A 21,228-nucleotide genomic window follows, 5' to 3' on the forward strand; every position below is an offset into this window, starting at 1 on the left:
AGCCCCGCAGGCAGCCCCGCAGCGGGCGCCTCGCGAGCGGTGGTGGGTGGGCGGGCACCGAGGGCCGCGCGCCGCGCGCGGGGGGTGGGGCGGCTTCCGCTTCCGGGTCGCCGCTCGGGGCCGGGGGGGCCTCGCTGCAGCTGCCGCAGCCGCCATCGCCGCCGCGATGCCGAAAGGAGGTGGGGGCCGGGCCGGGCCGGAGGGGCTTCGGCCCTGCGAGAAGTGGCGGGGGTGCGAGAGGGAGGAGGGGGCTGCGGCGGTGTAGGCCCCTCGGGAGGAGGGGCGTGGGGGGAGGCCCCGGCTGCGGTGGCTCGGGGGGGCAGGTCTCGTTCCCCGCCCTCGGGGCTGAAGGGAGGTCTCTGTCCCCGCTCTCCCTGGCTCTGGGGAGCTTGGGGTGTGTGTGTGTGTGTGTGTGTGTGTATATCTCCTTTCCCCCGTATCGGCTGCGGAGGGTCTTGGAGGGAGGTCCCCTTGGCGCACCCCCGCTCCGGCTGTGGATGGCTTCTGCGGGGTTCTCGTTTTTTTCCGCAGCCCTCTCGTAGAGGTTTAGGGGGGACCTTCGCTCCCCTTCCCCGCCCCCCCCCCCGGAGAATGTGCCAGGCGCCACATTCTCCACGTTTCTCACAGAGCTGGGGCTCCCATGTTGTGTCCCCCAGCAAGTGCCATGGGATTGCAGCAGTCCGGGCCTTGGGGTGCCAGGCCCCCCCCTCCGTGGGACCGGGAGCGGGCTGGGCTCCATGTGCTCCCCGCTGGGCTGGAAGGTGCAACCGGTTCCCCTTGGGCAGCGCCTGGGGCACATGGACGCCCCGGGAGGGGAGTTTGCAGCTACACCGGGGATCCCGGGGATGGGGGGAGCGGCACAGGCGATGTGTGGTGGCTGATGGCTTTCCCATCCCGGTGGTTCAGTGGTGGAGGCCTCCGGGCCTGGGTACGGGGAATCTGAGCGGCCGGGCAGAGGGTCCGGCCCTGAGGGGCAGCCTGGGGGGGGATGCGGAGGTGGTCTTCGGTTCAGCGGCTCCAAACGTGGCTCCTTTCATGTGGCTCCGGCAGCTCCGCATCTGGGTATTAGGGAGCGGGTACCGACTTGCTTGTGTGATTAAGAAGAAGTAATGAGGGACTGACAGACTGTCAGGGCTGAGCTGGATCCACCCAGAACCTTCTCCAGATGCACCATCTGCATAATTGGCTCTTGTGTGAGCGTCTGTGAAACCCCAGTCATATACATTAATGTAAACTAGTCTTCGTCATTCATCTTCTCTGTAGTTTGCTCCAATTTATTTCATCAGCATTTCCCAAGCTTTAGTACCAAATCTGCTTCCCTATTTAGATTTTCTTTAAGCACTTTATTTTGTGTCCATTTGCACAATGTTAGTAGATAGGGCTGAAACTTTAGCATATTTTTTGTGAAGGCAAAGAACTGCAGATTTTTAAATGCCACATTTAAACACCCTGTAACTGACGATTTCCTGCTCTGTATTTCACTGTACAGTTTTAAATGTTTGTTTCAAACCTTTTTGCTTCTTGGGAAAAGAGAGATCTTTGCTTGCCTCGCCCCCTCCAAGTCAGTAGGAGCTATTGTATTGTTAGCAGAAACGTGGATTTTTGCACTCACTGTTTAATATAAAATGTGGGAGGTTAACCAGCCAATAATAAATTTTGTTACAGGATTATTTTTTATTATTTTTGAATACCTTGATTTTTAAAAAAAGTGATTCCTTCAATAGTCTTACATTCTCTTTGATTTAAATTCCTTAATTATGCCGTTTGAAGACAAATGTATTTCAGTGTGCCTGCCTTAGGTGCCAGTGGTCTCTACTGCAGGTGAAATCTGCAGGTGATTCTATTTTAAAAATGCTTCACAGAGGAGGATAAGAATCATTATCCCTATTTTACAGATGGGGAAACTGAGGCAGAGAGCTGAAGTGAGTTGTGCAGCGTGATGCGGTAGGTCAGTGGCAGATGTAAGAGCCGCACTCCTTTTGTCTGACCTGGGGTTTGATCTCCCTGCGAAGAGCAGAGCCCCAGCCCTGCCCCGTGCAGAGCTCCCTGCTCAGAGGGGCCTTACCTCTCTCTGTGTGCAGGTTCACATAGAAATGAGATTGATTCACTCTTCCATTTGCTTCTTTTTTAGGCATTTAATGTAAAATAATTTCTCTTGAGTTGCTTTCCCCCCGTTATTACTGCTGTTTATTTGCAGTAATAAAGCTTTTGTGTTCTTCAGTTCTGAGCCTGGTGTAAAATTCTCAGCCTAGCTGGACAAGAAGGCTGCCTGGCGTCGGCTAAGCTTGTAGCACAGCGTCGATTTGGTTTATTTAGGGTTTTTTGGTGTTATGTAGTGTGTCAGGGATATTACCGTTGTTCCATTTAGGGCGATGTCATTTGCTGGTCAGTGAGGTGATGCCTCCTGGGCTAGAGCACTCCTGTGGCAGATCTCGTTCCCAGTGAGGGTCAGTATTGCCACATGGGATGGTTGGGAACAGTCAAACAAAACACATGTCTTTGGGTGCAGCAAAGCTTTTGGTTGTGTTTATGGCTTGAGCGCCCACAGGCTGACTTCAGAGAGAAGAACCTGGGCTCTGCGCTTCCCTGTTTCACGTGAGAAAAACATCTCAGGAGCCTCTGTAAGGCTTCACAGTGGGGTTTTTGAGATAATTTATTCCACGGTTCAGCTTTTACTGAGCTGAAATATATGAGAGTTTGTCTCTGCTGAGCCAGGAGGACTGGTCAGAAAATTCTGATTTTCTAAAGCTTGCAGCCTATGGGGGCTGCCTGCACTGGTGTTCCCTGTCCCTCCAAGTCCCACAGCACAGCCCGGCGTGGCCGTGGCACAGCGGTACAGTAATGCCAGATCTCTCCTGTGCATCCTGCGCAATCCTGATGAAGGAGGGACAATCCCCTCACCCCTCCCCACCACTGTAAGGTTTCCGTTGTCCTCAGCGGGTTGAAGCAGGGAGTGAAAGAGAGAGCGTGAGGATTTCTTGCTCCTTCTGTCGGACTTCAAAGACTCCTACAGTAGCAGAGAGCTCCCTTGCCTGAGCTGTTTGCTTTTTGCAAACCTTGTGTATTGGTTGTACCTTGAGCTCCCTAGCTCAAGGCTAGAGACCGACTCTATTCAGCTTGCTTTCCAGCAGGTCTTTGAGCTGTAAGAATATAAACAGAGCAGTCACTTGCAGGAGGTGTTAATGGCTTCAGTGATCCATTAATAAATACAATTTTGAACTTGAGAGGAGATCTTAGCCAGGCATCCGGACAGCTGAGCTGACTTTCTCCTCTTCCTGGTTCCTAGAGCTTGTTTTCATTTTTCCTTATAAAGTAGTAAAACATGGAGGCTCCTTTTAGTAGTTCTTCAGCTCTCATTGTAATTCCCAAAGCTTTTGTCCAATTAGCTTCCTATTTTCTCTTGGCACAGCCTTAGCGTAGGGGAGGGGTTAAGGAGGCAAGCTTGTCAGAGAGCTGGTTGTGACCGTGGCTGCTGCAAGAACATGCTGTGATTCCTCCTGCACAGGAAACGCTGTGCGACTGAGCCAGCCCGGGAAGTGAATCAGAGGCCACAAGCGTAGGCAAGGAAGGGTGGCATCACCAAGAGCTGAGGGGGCACTTGGAAGTTTATTGCCTGATAACTGGTGTCGCGGCTCTGCGATGGTTGAGGGACGGGGGGACCCCGTTCAGGGAGCACCTTCCTGGCTCCCTCTCTGTAGGACAAACCTCTGCTTCATTTGGCCAACACTGTACATAGGCTGCTCTCGGTTCTGGTGTCTCCTAAAGCAGCCCAAGGGGAAAGAAAGAACCAATTCTCTGAGTATCTTTCTGTGGATCAATAATCCTAATTCTCTGTGTAACTTACCCAAAATTCTTGGAGTGTTTCGCCGAGAGTGGTGAGTTCGATGTGTCCTTTTTTCATTAAATTCTATCAGAGGAGCTATTTTCGTTTGTCCTATCTGCACCGAAAATCCAGAGAGAGTGCTGCAGGAGGAGTAGACCTTTCTGGAAGCTTATCACTAAGCCATTTATTAATCTTATGTTTTTGTACAGGTAGAAAAGGAGGCCACAAGGGCCGAGCAAGACAGTACACAAGTCCTGAAGAGATTGATGCCCAGCTCCAAGCAGAAAAGCAAAAGGCAAGGGTATGTGTTTGCCTACGTTATGCACTTACTGTCATAAGTCCTGGCTCATACAGCATGCTGAACTTGCAGTTCACGGGAAATGGCAGCTTAGTCAAGTGTTGCAGATCATTCTGTCTGTGATCACAATATGAATTCTGAGTATCTGGCTGGGGAGACTGCAAGGTGTGATCCAGTCTGGTTTTTCACAGAAGTGAGGCCGGATAGACAATCCAGTTCACAGTTTGAAGGTTAAAGGATAGGGCAGGTGATTACACAGCAGCTCTAGACATCTTTTCCCCCAGTATTTCATCATTCTAGTCTCCAGTGTCAGCTAATTTTTTGTCCATGCTTTGCAGTTTGGCTGTGGAGAAAAAGGGCTCACATCTTTATGTCTTACTGTATATTTAAATTACTATATTTGCCCTCTTCTAGACTTAAAAGACCAACTCCTTTGACTTCTTCCTGTACAAATGATTTTCTTGTTTGCCTCTGACTTGTAGGGAGAGATAACAGAGTTTTCAGGCATGACTCCTTTTTTGGCCGTGTTTCTATGTCCCAACATAGGATTGTAACAGCTCCCCTCACTTCCACGACTACCTGACTGGTATTATAAAAGGCATGGCTACTTTTTGCAGTAGTTGCTCTCCTGTATCCCCATATTTTCACAGCCATGGTGGCATTCTCACTGCTGTTTTTCTGTGACTTTCTGAAAGTGCTGCCTAAGCCCAAATACACCATTCCAGCTGAAGCCTTACAGCACTGACTCCAGTAGGATAATTATACCCCATATAGGAAATACTGATGAATACCTCTGAGCAGGAGGTTACTCTTTCAAGCAGTTATGAGCCATATTGTTGACTCCTTTTTAATGTTTTGACCAGCTGTAACTCAAGATGATTGTGGGATTGCTGCTTAGCCACATATTCCGACTTTGTGTTGGATTTCTTCTTCCAAAGTATAACTCCTCTTGGTTTGTTTTCGGATTCCACCTTCTTGGTTTCATGCCATCTTTCCAAATTCTGAAACCACTTATGGGTCTGATCCTGTTTTCCAAAATGATTCCAACTCCTAGCAGTGTGATGTCATTCACAAACTTTCTAAGTGTTCTCTACTTCCAAGTTGTTAATAAAAATACCAACTGGAAATGGAACAAAGCAAGCACGACCCCACTTGAAATGTCTGTCTTGTTTTTAAACAAACCAGAGAACTGCTCTTTGAGAAGGATTTCTCTTTTTTTTTTTTTTTTTTTTTTGTGATAATCTATACCACATAGTGATTACATCTAACGCTATTTTGTTAGGGAAGGCTTAAAAAAAGCCCCAAAACCAAAATTACTCCTCTTACTGCCCATAGCTCATCCACTTTGCCAGTTGCTGTGATGAGGGATATTTGGCAATGGCAAAGCAAGCTATTCACACCCATGTTGGTTCTTCTAATCTTATCTTCTAATGATTCACAAATTAATTCCTAGGCTTCTGACTGGTAAAAGCTGTGCTAAACAGGCTGTACTTTCTTGGCTAACAGTGTTCTGGTTTATGGTTGTCAATTTGCTCTTCTCTAGGCTTTTTTTTATCTAGATCTAGGATGGGATCCAGCTCTACACTACATCCATGTAGTTTCCAGTCCCTGAGATATTGTGCACTGAAAAACTATGCCAAAATGTCTCCTGGAGATCTTTCATTTGGGGAAAGTAAAGTGCCAGTTCTGTCTTTTACAATCATTTTCCTGGTCTGTTGCACAGAGAGAACAGCACAGTTGTTGAGAGGTGACCTGCTGGGGCAGGTGATGCACACTTAGGTGCTGAGAATGAGATCTTGTTTTGTTACAGCCAGGCACCCTTGGCGTGATGAGGATCATGCTCTCAGAGCTCTCTCACGCCTCCAGAATGATCACATTTAAGAGCAACTGTTGGATTTGGGATTTTTATCGACACATTTTGTCTAATTTCCTGTGATTTTGTAGGAAGAAGAGGAGCAAGAAGAAGGAGGTGAAGGAGCAACAGGAGACCCCAAAAAGGAGAAGAAGTCTTTAGATTCAGATGAGAGTGATGAAGATGATGAGGATTATCAGGTATTGTCATTCTCAGGGCATTTACTGCGTTTGCACCACCCAGATTCTTGGAACAGGAGAGAGAGGCACGCTCTTGACTCTCAGTTCTCTTTGAGAGCTACCTATAGTAATTTTTTTATGGAGGACCTATTTTTAAAAGCTCCAAACCCTTTACTTGACAGCATTTTGTCCTCAGAATGAAAACTTATGTATTTTTATAAGTGAAATGCAAAGACAAGAAGATTTTAAAAAAGGCTGAAGATGCCTCGTGGTATATATCTTGGTTCATAAATGGTTTTGCTGTCTGGTAGTAAAAACATCTTGAATTCTGCTTTTGGGGTGTGTGACAGTGTGTTTGATGAGCTCTGATACAACACAGTGTGGGGTATGAGAGAGCTTCTTAACCTTCCTCTTGTTCTTGAACCTTAGCAAAAGCGCAAAGGAGTGGAAGGGTTGATAGACATAGAGAATCCCAATCGTGTAATTCAGACAACCAAAAAAGTAACTCAGCTGGACCTGGATGGACCTAAGGAACTGTCGCGGCGAGAGCGGTGAGTCTTTCCTGCTGCCTCGGCAGGAGCTAGTGCGTTCCTGGAATTTCATCCTTGCTGTGGCAGCAGCTTAATGCAGGGAGGTGTTTCCCTGCTATATTTGCATTGGTGTTTCAGGGAAACCCTTTAAATATGTTGCTGTCTAAAGCAGACACTGAACAGCAGTAAACTGTCAAGCAGGACTTGCTGTGGTTCAAGATATCTTTCCTTCCAAACTTTACAGAAGTTTTCTGTCCTCTGGGAGTAGCTGTGGGCATCCTGGAGCCAGGCGGCTTGGCCAGGTGCACTAAGAGAGTGAAGTTTGTTGCTGTGAAGCAGATGTACACCATTCCTTTCTTGAAATTTTATGCCAAAAATCAGATGTAACTGAAATCCTTTAATCAGAGGTCACCTTGGGCTCCGCTTTAATCTTGCTACAGAAGGTGCCCTAGTGACAGGTAGCGGTTTCCCAGATTGCAGGTGTCATGGTAAAATTTTTGTCTGAGCAGATCAATAAGATGCCAGCCAAAGCTTAATCTTCAAGTTTCATTTAGCAGTGGAGAGTTTCAGAGTGAAAGATTTAAGCTTGCTTGTTTGGGATAGATTGCTTCAGCAGAAGTACACCTTTGAGGGTAAGGCTGGGGAAAACACGTCATGGTGCTGTGCGGTCTGGGGCTAATTCGTTTGACCTCGTTGTGTGTCAGGGTCCTTATTTAGCTGAATGAAGGTAGAATAATCTCTGTCATCATCCCTGTTCAAACCCTGCAGTAGATACAACCTGTGCTTGAAATCCGGTGACAGGGCCCCCCAATCTCTGTGGGCAATCCATGTCTGTCCTCGCTGTCCTTCCCAGTCAGAAAGCCTCCCCCTCTGTGCCTGTACCTGCCTCCTTGCTTGGATGCTCTGGTGACTGGTGTGTTTTGCTCAAACAGAGAGGAAATAGAGAAACAAAAGGCAAAAGAAAGATACATGAAAATGCACCTAGCTGGCAAAACAGAACAAGCGAAGGCAGATCTCGCCCGACTAGCCATCATTCGGAAGCAAAGGGAAGAAGCTGCCAGAAAGAAAGAAGAAGAAAGAAAAGGTTAGAGAGTAATTAATCATATCCTCTTACTTCTCTTTGCAATGGCTGTACTGCCAAGAGGCATGATTTCTCATATCACACGTAGTAATCCCTCATCTCCTGAGACTGCGTGCTGTTGCTGTCATCACAGCTCCTCTCATCAAAACCAGGTTCAGCTGTTCCATTCCTATAAAGCTCTTGCTTTATAAAGCTCTAGAACATCTAAACAGGGAGCAGGGAAAGAGAGAAGGGAATTGCTCTTGATAACCATATTGTCCTCAGCCTCCCAGGCGATGCTTGCTCCAGTTTGGGGGTTCCTTGTGCTGGGTGTGATTTATCTGCTTTGCGTGCTGGGGATCCAAACTACCCAGGGAATTTGCGGGACTCCTCCCCTGCCTGGGCTTCCTCTTCAGCTCTGATTGGTGCGAACCAGAAATCTGTTGAGCGTGTCTTCTCAGTGCCTTCCACGCAGAAATTGGTGCATCAGCATCAGGGTACTTTGTGGATGCCTGAAGAAAGGCCAAGGACAGAAGGGAACACACAAGGGGAACTGCTGCTCTTAACTCTGGAGGGGATCTACCAGGGATTGGTGGGGAGGGTCAGATTTTTCCCCATTCCCTCACTGTACATGACTGGCAGGATTTCAGTCTCAGGGGCTGTCAAGCCACCACCAGTCAGTGATACATGCTGTGAAATGACAAACCCTCTGTTCTTTTCCTCCCCCAGCAAAAGACGAAGCGGCTATGGCAGGTAAAAGACTGCAGTCACTATCCCTTAACAAGTAAGCACAGGACATGCAAGAGGAGGAAACGCCAGGGAACTGTGCCTGGTGCCTGCCAGGAACTCTGTCGTGTTGCATACCATAGATGCACGTAGGGTGCACGGCGGCATCGAAGTCACCTTCACCTCCAAGAGACACTGACAATGTGTTTGTCCTCATCCTGGCACAGATTTCCATTTGGGGTTAGGGGCAGCTGCTATCTTCGGTGCAGAACTGTGCTGAACAGCAATTCTCTGTAACAGTTTGGAAACCTGAATGTTTTTGCTGTTTTTAGGATTAAGAACTCATAGACAGGGGGCAGGGTGGGAGGGGAGATGCTTCAAATATTAGATTGCAAGAAAATAGATTGTGGGGTCATTGTGGGGTGGGGCATGGGGTGGGGAACTTTGACTTGCTAGTGAAAGCCCAAAGGATAATGTATCTGAGGAATCCTTTTGGGCAAATGGCCCGTCAAATTTTGCTGCAGGGTGTTGCAGTATAAGCTGGGAGCCTGACTTCATGGACATCTGGAGTGCCGTTCCTTCCCGGTTTCATCCCTCCTTTCTTGCAGCTGGTCTCCCCTTTTCCCTCCTCTTCATTTTTTTTTTTTTTCTCCTTATTAGGGATAGTGCCAGTTTTTAACCACATCATCCTTTGTTTAAAGGAATAAAACAAACAACATTAATTGTATCAGACCCAGATGGAAAAAAAACTTGATAAAGTTTAAAAACCGACAACAACAGAACTTGTATATTTGGCTGATTAAAATGTAAGTTATCATAACTGCTCTGTCCTCATTTTGTGTGCGTGTGAATGAACACGGGTGTACAGGCCGCTGCTGAGGTACAGTAGCAGTCTGGTGGGGTGACTTCTGCCTCTGCTGCTCTGCAGTTGTTTGTGGTGTGGAATTTGGCTTGAGGTTCAGCAGATGCAGCCTGAAGGCGAAAAGCTTTTCCCACTGTCTCTGATGGACACTCTTGCACAGTCTGGTTACCACAGCAGAGAAAACAATTACCCTCAGGCTGCTGTCTAACCTAGTCACTGTGTCAGAAGGTCTGTCCCCAAACTGTCACATGTCCCCTACGGGAGCGTGACTGGGAGCTGCCTGCCCAAACCGTGGCAGGGAACTTGCTGTCCTGTGGTGGGAAGCCCAGGTCATCTGCCCGTGGGTAAAGGCATAAGCCCCAGAGCTGTGCCCCCAGCCTGTGTTTTTGTGCCCCAGGGCACGGTTTGAGACAGGGACTAGCTTCAGGAATAGCAGGATGAGTGGTGCCAGGAGAGATGCCCTCGCTGTCAGCTCCACAGAATCATCAAGGTTGGAAAAGACCTTGGAAGATCCAACCATGAACCTCACACTGACCGTTCCCAACTCCACCACATCCCTCAGCGCTGGGTCAACCCGACTCAAACCCCTCCAGGGATGGGGACTCCCCCCCTGCCCTGGGCAGCCCATTCCAACGCCCAACAACCCCTTCTGCAAAGAAATCCTTCCTAAGAGCCAGTCTGACCCTGCCCTGGCACAGCTTGAGGCCATTCCCTCTTGTCCTGGCGCTGGTTCCTTGGTTCGAGAGACTCATCCCCCCCTCTCTGCACCCTCCTTTCAGGGAGTTGTAGAGGGCCATGAGGTCTCCCCTCAGCCTCCTCTTCTCCAGACTAAACCCCCCCAGTTCCCTCAGCTGCTCCCCATCAGACCTGTGCTCTAGACCCTTCCAAGAGGGAAGAACTTTAATGGTGGGGACAGAACTGCTGCGGGGAGCCTGGGGGGTGGATGGAGCTGGGTGGTGGGGAGCAGTGGCCTGATTGATGCCTGGAACTGGGTTTAACCCAAGCTCACAGCAAAGTCTGATCCTGGGAGGAGTAACCACATTGCACTGCACAGGTTCCTTTTGGTGAGAAACGTAGGATTTCCCCTGCAGAGATGCTCAGTTTAAGACACAGCAGTGCTGGGGGAGTGGCCGGGCGTCTTGCCCACCCCGACACACCTACCTGGGTACTGGTGGTTCTTGTGTCTTTGCCAAAGCCCTCACCAACCACTTCAGCGTGATTTCATACCCTCTGTGAAACGTATGACCCTGCCCCTTGCTTCCCACAGGCGATTAAACCCAGCTCTGAAACACAGAAAGATTTATCTGCTTTCCTACAGCTTCTTCGAGGGCTCCTGGGAGCAGCTTTGTCCTCCCCCTTTGGCTGTGAGCCGGGACTGCTCGTGCCCTGAGTTAGAGATGAGGAAGGTGGAAGTCGGAGGTGCTCTGATCAAAACTGCCTGGCAGCCTGCGATAATGGGCTGGAAAGCGGCAGGATTGGTTCAGCAGCCCAAGGTTTCGGAGCTGGCTCCTAGGGTGTGGAATTTCACACCTGACGGGACTTGACTGGTGTCCAGGAGGAGCTCGGTGCCAGGAGCAGGATGGGAAACCTGCACTGCTGTGCTGCCTCCATCCTTGCCCCTACCTTTTCTCTAGTACTGATGCTGTTCTGAAATCATGCTGAAGGAAGTAGGGAATGAGGGGGTGACATTCCCCTTATCCCCACCTTCCCGATTCATAACCACCCATGGTGAGATATGGCCATGATGTGCTCTGATCACACCTGTTCGCATTGAATTTGTTTTTAAAAAAGGCCAAAAAAAAAAATTGGATTTATACAGGAAAATCCTTACTTTATTTTTGATTTCTTTAAGCGATGTATGACCAGCATCGGGTAGGATGGTAACAAAAATAGTAATAAAAATTGTCTGAGAGCAGCCACCAGGGCTGGCTGGCAGCCGGGGAAGCGTTGCTGGTGGCAGCGTGGCCGGCTCGCGTGGCACGGGGGCTCGCGGGGGAAAGCAGGCAAGCGCGGCAGAGCAGGGGCGGGCTGGCATCCCCGGACGCCCTTCCCGGGTGGCTCCTTCATTTGATCTTGAGATCCTTCAGCGCCGACTCCAGGCTCTAAAATGAAACAGGAGGTTGTTCATCATCAGCTTTTTGCTTTTCAAGGCAACTGGAGGTGGTTGGGGAGCTGAAAGGGGGGCACAGCCTGGGGGGGAAGCTGTCCTCTGGGGTGCCAACCTGTCCCTGCAGGGAAGAGATCCCAACTTCGGCTGGTTTTGGCTCATTTTTCAAGCCTTGTGGGTAAAGCCGAAGCCAGGAGAGGGTGCTGGATCCCTGCACAAGGCGGGCATCAACACCCCTGCCCTGATGACGAGCTGTAAAAGTGCCACCCAGGGGTGTCCCCCACCCAGGAGATCCCACCCAGGCCTGTGGGACCCCCGTGGCAGGATGGGCCCCACCACCCCAGCAAAGAGCTGCGCAGCAGCAGGGTGAGGGATTGCAATTAGAGCTGTGGCTAACGAGTGTTCTTCAACGCTGGGTGCTACCAGCCTGGGGGAGCACAGCACCGCGGGGACGCCTTACCTTGACATCCCAGATGCTCATGCCACCGTCCATCCCCGTGGTGCAGAACTGTGAGCAGTTGCCCTTCCCGCCTGCCAGCACCGAGATCTGGCTGCGGGGTGCAAAGAGGGGGTGGGGAGTCAGTCCCAGGTCCCTGCCGAGCCCTTGGGGCTGCCTAGTAGCTGGTGGGTGGGAGTGGGGCTGGACCCCTTCATGTCCCCCACCCACATGCAGGGATGCTCTGGGGATGCCCAGGGATGCTCAGGGGCTATCCCAGCTCCTGGAGCTGGACACCTCCATCTCCTCCACCTGTGTGCAGGGATGCTCAGGGATGCTCCAGGGATGCTCCCGGGATACCCAGGGATGCTCCAGGGCTGTCCCAGCTCTTGGGGCTGAACCCCTCCATCTCCCCAACCCACATTCAGGGATGCTCAGGGATGCTTCAGAAATTCTCAGGGATACCCAGGGATGCGCTGGGGGTGCTCCAGGGCTGTCACGGCACCCAGGCTGGACAGCAACACAATCAGGGGATGCGCAGGGGCCAGCAAACAGCCCCTGGGGTGACCCAGCCAAGCCTGTCCCTTCACCCACTCATCCCCCCATACGTACCTGATGCTGTTCTTGTGCAGGGTGTCCAGCGAGGCATTGGCGGTGTCCGAGCTCGCTTTCTTGTCCAGGTTCTGGAACCGCTCACGGGCAGTGAGGCCGCGCTGGGAGCTCTGCTTGGGGACATCCAGCTTCCCCCCAAAGGTCAGTGCTCCCTGGCTCTCCTCATAGGTGAACAGCATCGGGTAGCAGTCATGGCCCTGGGGAACCAGGTGGCCCTGCTCAGCACCCTCCTGCCAGCTCCCAGTGCAGTACCCACCCCATGACCCCAGCCCGGACTCACCGCAGCCACCAGGCTGTTTTCAGTGATGAAGGTGACAGCCAGGAGGGGCAGGGTCTCGGTGCAGAGGGAAGCGACACTACGAGGAAGGGCAGGGCGTTAGCAGCCTCTCTGCACTGAGACTGGCACAGCTCATAACATAGGTGGAAGCCACAAGACTACAAGGAGAGGACATGCCGCCTCTCCTCCATCTATGTTTGGCCCAACCCCACTCAGATGTCTCCATCCCTGGGTCGGTTTTGGGGTCAACTCCCCCTGCCACGCACAGCATGGCTGCCCCCAGCCCCTCCCAGCCCACTCCTCTCCCCAGCCCCACTTACGCCATCTTCTTGTTGGCATCGGCGAGGCAGAGGGTGCTGTCATGGCTCACCCAGGCCACACGGGCGCCGCTGGCCGAGAAGCAGATGCTGTGCACCCACCCGCAGCTGCTGCTTGACTCGAACATCAGCTCCCCGAAGGGCATCTTGGAGCCCCACGGTGTGGGGCTGGGCCGCTCCTCCACCTCCTTGATGTAGGCTGAGAAGATCCTGAGAGGAGGGGAGAGCCTTGCCATGTATCCCTGGACACAGCACCAGAGCTGCCTCCATCCCTGCCCCTTTGCATGCCTCAGTTTCCCAGCCAGAGCCCATGGGGTGCCCCATCATCCACCCTTCCTGCTCCTCACCGGCACTTGAAGTCACAGGAGCCAGCGGCCAGGAGGACGTTGTTGGGGTGCCAGTCGAGGCTGAGGACTGTCGAGCGGATGGGCTTCTTGATGTGCTTGCAAACCCACCTGCATGGAGAACGGTTGGCATCAGTGGGGGAGCATCACCACCTTTGGGAACCCTGCTGAGCTTTCCGGGGGGCTGGCTGAGGGTGGTCAGGACTACAAGCACCCCAGGAGCTGCCCTGGGCCACCAACCTGCAGTAGGAGCTTGGGCATGGGGAGTACCTCCCTCCATCTCCCCATCTGTCTCCATCTTCTTCTCCAGCTCCTCTCTGTCTCCCCCACCTCCTCCTGTCTCACCTCCAACTCCTCCATTCTCCTGTCTCCCACCTCTCCCTCCCTCTCTCCCTCCCTCCCTCATTCCATCCATCCATCTCTCCATCTCTCCATCTCTCCATCCATCCATCCATCCATCCATCCATCCATCCATCCATCCATCCATCCATCCCTTCTCCATCTCCCCCAGGACAGACCCAACAAGGCCATGGCAGAGCCTCACCAGTCGTTCTCCTGCTCAAAGTAGCAGATGGAGATGAGCCGGGAGCCGCTGCCCACTGCAAACTTGTTCTCCTTGGGGGACCACTTGACGCAGCGGGCAGCCCGGTTGATCCGCAGGATGACCAGGGTGGGTTTCCAGACATTGCCCTTCAGGGTCCAGACATAGGCATTGCGGTCAGTCCCACATGTCACCAGCCGGTTGCTCTCTGGGGCCCAGTCGATGCCTGGAAGGCAGAGGTGGGTGACGGTGGCCCAGAGAGCCATGGGGATGGGGATGGGTCACTCAGGGATGGAGGCTATTTGAAGGCAGAGCTGTTCTGGGTGGTCTCTGCTCCAGAGTCCCTCTTTGCCCTCCTCCCACATCCATCCCAAATCATCCCACCCAGCCCTTGCCAACCCTCCCACCCCAAAGCATTCCATCCCACCCCATCCCACATGTCTCTCCCATCCATCCATCCATCCATCCATCCATCCATCCATCCATCCATCCATCCATCCCATCCTTTCCCATCCCTTCCACCCCATCCCATTCCCTCCCAACTCATCTTACCCCATCTCTTCCATCTATTCATACCTTCCCATCCCTCCCTCCCTCCCTCCCTCCCTCCCCATCTCTCCCATCCCATCCATCCCACCCCTGGGTTCTTTCTGACATGCCGGGTCAAGACCAGGAGAAGTAGACACAACCTGCTCCCTCTTCTCTACCCCCTGCACAACCCCCATCCAGAAGTTGCCGTTGCCACCAAGCTGGGCTAGGACTGGCTCCAGGGCAGGGCCACCCACCACCCATGTCCCCATCTCCTCAGTCAACCAGGTCTCACCCGTCACCTGCCCGTTGTGCTCCTTCAGCTCATGGACTTTGCTCCACTTGGCCCCGTCCTTGCGGTAGATGTGGACCTCGTGGTTGTTGGGGCAGAGGGCGATCTCTGCAGGGCGAGAGCAGCCGGGGCAAAGCCCTCCCCTGGGTCATGGGCTCTGCCAGGGGGGAGCAGAGCCAGCCAGCATCGACTTGCCCCTTCCTGTGCTCCAGGCTCAGCAAGACACAGTGGGACCCCACTGAGCCCCATCTGCATGGTGGGGTCCCACCAAGCCCCCCGCAGCCCTGCGTTGCCCCAAAGCTGGTCCTGCTCCTGCAAACTGTCCCTATGGGAAAGAGAGAACCTCCCCCACACCCTCCAGCCCAGCATCCTCCCTTCCCCAGCCTGTGGTCCCATGGGGCTGGTGGGATGGGATGGGACGGGATGGCTGCGGATGCTCAGCTCCCATCCAGCCCCGCCTGCCCGGCACGCCGGCCGCAGCAGAGAAAGCACTTTTTGTTCTCTCCCACATCCCCCGCGCTGTGGCCGGGAAATGCCATGGGCCGTGAATCACTCAGCTCTGCTCTGCTCTCCTCTCCGCGTTTCATCCGTCCCTTCCCACACCGGCTGCCGTGGTGCCCGGGGGCTGGACGCTGTGCTGGCACCCCCAGCACTGGGCTCTGCTCCGGCAGCAGGACCAGGGGGACGCAGGGTGACACGTACTGTCCCAGCTCCATAATCTGTCTGTGGCAGGACCTGCTTCCCCAAATGCAACCCCAACCCAGCTCTGCCCTGTCCGGGGGGGGGGGCATCGCCCACTGCAGCGATGTTCAGCTGGGACAGTTGGTGCTTCAGGCCATCCCTGGGGATTTCAGGATGGGGTGCTCCAGCCATACTTACGGGTCCGGTCCTTGTTCCAGGCGTGGCAGCTGATGGGCTCCAGCAGGAAGCTGTGGTAGGCCATGGCTCACAGGCTGGGGACAGGGCGAGACCCCCGTGGCTGTCAGGAGATGCTGCTCTGGCCATGGGGACAAGCCCCCAGTGGGACCCCCAGCTCCCAGCCCCACTAAGTGTTCCCTCCCACAGGGATCAGCCCCATGTTGCAGCCCACTGTGTACCCCCTCTGCCAGAGAAGGGGTTTCCCTGAGGATTTCCAAGCTCAGAGATTGCCCAAGCTCAGGGTGGGCAAGGGAGGGTCCACGTGCAGCTGGAGGAGACATTCCCCATGGTGCTGCCCCGTGGCTGGGCACCCCACGCTGACTGTCCCATGGCTGGGTGCCAGATGGGTACCCCATGGCCAGGCACCCCATAGCTGGGTGCCACATGGGTGTCCCATGGCCAAATGGGAAGCAGGGAACACTTCCAGGGACTTCCAAACTGCCCCACCACCCTGCCCCAGCCGGCTGGAGCTTGGTGGGCAGGAGGGGACCACGGTGCTGGCTGCCAGCCTCATGTGCATCCCAGAGGCCCCTCCATGGGCAGCACCCCCTTCCTCTGGCTGCTCCCACCAGTCCTGTAGAGCTGAATCCACTTGCTCCTTCCCTACCTCTCATTTAGGAAGAGCCAAAGCCCCATGGAGGCACCCCCACCCCATCCTGTCCCGTCCCTTCCCGTGTGTGCTCAGCCCTGGCGAGGTGGTGACTAATCCCTTCCCCTGGCTGAGCTCCCGCCGCTCCCGCCAGCACCCACCGACCGCTCCGGTGCCACGGGACAGAGCAGCTTCCCACAAGTCCCCTCCGGGTGCCACAGGACCAGGAAGGGCTCAGAGCAGCGGTGCAGCCCCTCGGCCACCCAGCCGAGATAACGCACGGATGTAGGGAAACACCTCGCCAGGGCATGACGGACGGGGATTACTCACAGTTTGCCTCTCGGCTATTTTGGGAACTCCCTGAACACTACCCGTTTTCTTTGGCAGCTAAAAACAGTATAAGGGAAGGAAAAAAGTCCCTCCTAGCAAACCTCTGTCCCTGGGCTGCTGAAAAGAAAATCTGTGGGGCTCCATCACCTGCCTTTTGCATGTGAAGAAATCCCAACGCGATGCACGGCACAAGCCCTGCTGTCACACACCCCACGGCCGAGCCGCTGCTGAACCACGGGGACACAGGTATGGCTGAGCAGGCAGCTGCCCAGCCCCAGCCCCACCAATCCTGCCGGGGTTCAGCATGGGGTGACCCCTGGGAGGCTACAAAGACGCTGCCACTCAGCCACCATGCCAGGGAGCGGAAGCCGTTCCCCTGCCACTGCAGTAAAGCAGCATGGGCTGCTCGGCCGTTCGAGCGCCAATCGCTCCCTGCAGCGGTTTATGTTTCATTTCCCCCAGCAGCTGGTTTATGGCCAGTTCCGTGTTGACGCCCCATGGGCTGAGCTGTGCTCCCACCCTGGGGGGGGGAGCCGTGGGGTGACCCCTGGGGAGCTCGGCAGCCCCTTCCCCAGCAGGGAAGAGCATCGGAGGGGCCGTGGCCATGTATGCCTGCTTGACACAGAGGCTCTCGAGGGAGGAAAATGGGAATTTTCAGAAGGTCAGACAGGGTGGGATTGGGACCTGATGCAGCTCCATTATCTCCCTGGCCAGCCCCGAGTAGTTCGGAAACGTCCTTGGAGGAGATAACCAAACCTTAGCAGGAGTCAAGTGCTGGGGGCTCCTCCCAGCCCCAGGGAGGAAGCCACATGCCGGAGGAGCTGTATTTTCACATTTGCTGAGCTTGGTGGGGTGGCAGGACATGGGTTTGCACCCACTGAAGCAGGGGCGCAGTAACAGTCCCAACGGGAGCTGTAGGACCCCATGAAAACATCCCTGGCCACCACGGTGGCCTGGTCCTCCTGCACCACCGACCCCTCGACACCCACCCCTGGGAGCCCCTCTGGTCCCCATGGTGGCTGCAGGGTGTCACCCCCCACCGTGCTCCTGCCAGTCAGGTTGGGGACACCCATCCTTGGTCCTCAATGTGGGTGTGGGGTACCCCAGGAGTCAGCCTGGCCCTGGGGGGACAGCGCCGTCCCAGGGTAGCTCTGACCCTCCTCTACCTCGCACTGGGCAAAGCCCGAGGCAGTTGATGTCTGAGGAGGAGAGGCAGGCAGACTGCAGGCAGCTCTGACTCTGCCAGCACCAACCCTCGCAGGACCCTCACCAGGGGACCCTTTCCAACACCCACAGCTGCCAGGCCTCTGGCAAAAGAATAAAACTCAAACTTGCTGCCAAAGCTGCAGGGGAAAAAAAAAAAACAAACCCAAAACACAGCAACAACAAAACCCACGAGCGGCGAGACACTGCCTGCACCCCCCTCAGACCCCAAAGCAGCCCTGGCCAGGGGGTCCCCACCTCCCCTCGAGCAGGGTGTGAGCACCGGGAGAGGTGACGGCCACAGCCCCCCCAAGGGACAGATCTGTCCCCTCGCCAGGGTGGCAGAGCCGGCTCCCTGCTCCTTACCTTGCTGGGCAGCGCAGGCAGGACAGGCAGGGCTAGTTCATGGACTCTGGGCAGTCAACACGAACGCAGCCCGGAGCGAGCGGCGGGAGCTGCTGGCTGCCCCGCCGAGGCAGCCCGACTTCCCTTTTCCTCTCAGAGAAATGCAACCACTTCCTTACGTGGGCGTTGGGGGAGTGCAAAGCAGCTCGGCGGCCGCCCTGCCCCTGCCTGCCTGCCTGCGAGCCAGGCCTCTCCGCCATCGCCGCACGTGGATGGGCCACCAGCCCCGGGATGCTCCCGGCAGCCCCCGCTGCTCGGTGGGATGTGGGCAACTTGTCCCCGGGTGCACCGGGAAAGGACGTGGCTGGGAAAGCAGAGGGGAAGGATCCCCGTCCTCTCCTCCCGGCAGCGGGAGGGCTGCTTGTGCCCCGGTCCCCGATATGTTTTGGGGGGACGGATGCAGCAGGGTGGTCCTGCCTGCCAGGGGTGGCTCTGCCTGCAGGGGGTGGCCCGCAGCGGGCCAGGGCTGCCGTCAGAGCCCACCCGGGGCGAGATGCGCGTCGGCATCGCCTCCCACGGCCGAGGAGATTCGCAGCTCGGCAGGACCCTGCGGCGCCTCGATCCGGCCGCCCTGAGCAGCGGCTGCTGCCGGTTCCTGCATCCCACTGAGCCCGGTGGGACCCCGGCTGGCTGCAGTCACAGCTGAGGGCATGTACCCTCACCTACCAGACAGGCACCCCTCGATTTTTTTTCCCCCCTTGTGCTTCAGAGCAACTAATTTGTATCCCTTTCCCAGCTTGGCAGAATAACTCCCAGCAGCTCAGCTCCTGCTGGGAAGGAAAGACGGGCTTCAGCTTCTCGCTCCCCTGCTGCAGAGTCACGTGTGGAGGGAAGAACTTGCCCCTTCCCTCCCTGAGTAACATCACAGAAGTGGGACAGCAGCACATCTGGGTCTTGTACAGGGAGGGCAGGGCCCCAACGAGGCTTCTCAGCTGCAGGATGCTGGTACAAAACCTCGAATTTGTTGAGCTGCAGAATTGATCCCCTCTGCGGGGTGGCACCGAGCAGGCAGCTCGTCACTCCCTCAGTCCTCAAGGCCATTAGCCAGGCTGCCCTTTGCACGTGTCGCCGTGATCCCAGCAGACACATGTGGAGATCCCAAGATGTCCCTGGAGGGTGGTGAGTCTCTGCAGCTCTGCTCAGGAGTGAATCCCCACAGTGGGGAAAAGCCCCTCTCGGGAGCAGCGAGCCGTCCTGTCCTCTGGCAGCAGTTTGCCCATCGTAGCGTCCAGCCTCACGCCCAGCATCGCTGCAGCAAAAGGGAGGGAGCTCACACCACAGCTCCCACGTGGCTGAAAGTTGCAGCTTTTTGAAGTTTTTCTTGCTGCCTGCAATTTTTCTCTAGTCCTTTGGCTACGAGCCGCTCTCTCTGCTCTTCACCAGGGTGTCCCACTGCTGCCTCCTGCACCAGGACCAGCAGCCTTCATCTGTGTGGGACGGGAGGACACAGGACAGACCATCCCTCTGCTCATCCCTTCACGTCAGATCCCTTCCAGGCGGGGATGTGGATGAAGGTCGGGACAGTTTAATTTCTGCAGCAGGACTCAGAGTACGTTATTAAGGGAAGGGAGAGGAGAGTGTCACCCCAGTGCTGCCTGCGGAGCAGTTCCTCACATTTCCTCATTGCTCCTGGTCTCTTGCCAGGTCCAACTCAAGGTTTGGTCAAATCCTTTACCTGCTTTTGCCTCTGGTTTCTGAAGTGGAAAGATCCTCCTGCATCCACAGCAGCACATCTTGCGATGCTGAAGGCCTCTGCAGAAAGGCCGTAGAGGAACTATCCCCCTGCACAGATGCTGGAACAATTTTTTGCAGGGCTTTTCTTCGGAGGTGAGGCAGAGGGGATGTGGCAGCGATTCTGCAGCTTCTTTCCCTTCAGAGGCTGGGGAGTTTTTCAGGCAGGCTTGTGAACAGTCCCCGGCATCCCCGCTTGCGTTGAGCCCCGTTTCTTGCCCCCAACAGTCCATTAACCAGCGTGTAACGTCGAGCACGTGCAGCCAGCAGCTACCCTGTAATTAAGACTGCACCCACGAGCTTCATCGCGAACATCGCTTTCAGAGGCGCCGCTAACCCCAGCCCACGCGAGCGCGCGCTCGGGAGCCTGGTGCTAAACACAGTCGTGGATCATCGCCCACGCCGGGCACAAAGGATGGTGTTACAGATGGAGGGAGGCGACCATGACAAGGGTAGAGGCAAAACCACCACCTCCCTTCTCTGTGCTCACGGACACTGGAGGGGGGACGGCAGCAGAACATCCTCCGCTGAGAAAGCAGAGAGCCCCCAGTGCCGACGGCGCACAAGTCTCCCGGCCCCACGCACGGGGCTGGTTTCAGTTGAATTATGCCTTGAGTGATGGTTGTTTATATTCCTCTTGCTTGGTCCTTTTCTATTATAAATATCCCCAATCTTTTTTTAATCTCAGACTTCCAGTGTACTTCTTTCTCCCAGCCAGTAACCTCCAGGAGTTTCATCAGACTTCAGTTTGTTGGCTTTTTGGAGCTAATGGGCTCATTTTACCTTCTCCAGCTCTTTCACACAGAAAAAGAACAAGGCATAAACACTTCCGAGACCCATCTTCTCCACTCTCTCATTAGATGATTTTTTCCATCCTTGGACTGTATATTTTAGAATTTTTTTTTTTTTTAATACTTTTTGGAAATAAACCACCACACTTTCAAAAGTGACTTCAGAAACCAAACCATTACTGTCTGTGAGATATACACATCTAATAGTACGTATGGAGATGGTCAAAGCCAAACCCATCTCCTCTGTCCATCCACCAAGGCTGGTGGGGTCACTTCAATCCAGAACACACTTAACTCCTTCAGCATTGTAGTCTAGCTGATAAACTCATCCCCACCACAAATCATGGTACACATCAGGTCATTAGACTGCAAGAATTGAGGTTAAATAGTCATTATTTTATGTTTAGAAGGGAGAGAAAATGGCAAAGCCATGCTTGACTGCCAGGGGAGGAAGGTGGTAGACACAAGAAAACCTGA

The 21,228-nt window shown here is 54.3% G+C and overlaps 2 protein-coding genes across 2 annotated transcripts; one reads left to right on the forward strand and one right to left on the reverse strand.

The window, feature by feature from the left end:
• The first annotated feature begins 95 nt into the window (after nucleotides 1-95).
• PDAP1 (PDGFA associated protein 1) lies at nucleotides 96-9,288 on the forward strand. Its single transcript, XM_074841397.1, has 6 exons — nucleotides 96-179; nucleotides 4,033-4,124; nucleotides 6,066-6,173; nucleotides 6,582-6,703; nucleotides 7,615-7,766; nucleotides 8,472-9,288. Exons 1-6 carry the CDS (start codon nucleotides 167-169, stop codon nucleotides 8,528-8,530), a joined length of 546 nt encoding a protein of 181 aa, XP_074697498.1. The 5' UTR covers nucleotides 96-166; the 3' UTR covers nucleotides 8,531-9,288.
• A 1,847-nt stretch (nucleotides 9,289-11,135) lies between these two features.
• On the reverse strand, nucleotides 11,136-18,347 carry ARPC1B (actin related protein 2/3 complex subunit 1B). Its single transcript, XM_074841079.1, has 10 exons — nucleotides 18,191-18,347; nucleotides 15,664-15,737; nucleotides 14,788-14,892; nucleotides 13,968-14,190; nucleotides 13,427-13,534; nucleotides 13,083-13,289; nucleotides 12,766-12,841; nucleotides 12,486-12,682; nucleotides 11,898-11,988; nucleotides 11,136-11,432 (listed from the first exon to the last, which is right to left on the reverse strand). Exons 2-10 carry the CDS (start codon nucleotides 15,725-15,727, stop codon nucleotides 11,394-11,396), a joined length of 1,110 nt encoding a protein of 369 aa, XP_074697180.1. The 5' UTR covers nucleotides 15,728-15,737; nucleotides 18,191-18,347; the 3' UTR covers nucleotides 11,136-11,393.
• Between the last annotated feature and the right edge of the window lie 2,881 nt (nucleotides 18,348-21,228).

Source organism: Strix aluco, chromosome 15, assembly GCF_031877795.1.
Source record: "Strix aluco isolate bStrAlu1 chromosome 15, bStrAlu1.hap1, whole genome shotgun sequence".
Classification (NCBI taxonomy): domain Eukaryota; kingdom Metazoa; phylum Chordata; class Aves; order Strigiformes; family Strigidae; genus Strix; species Strix aluco.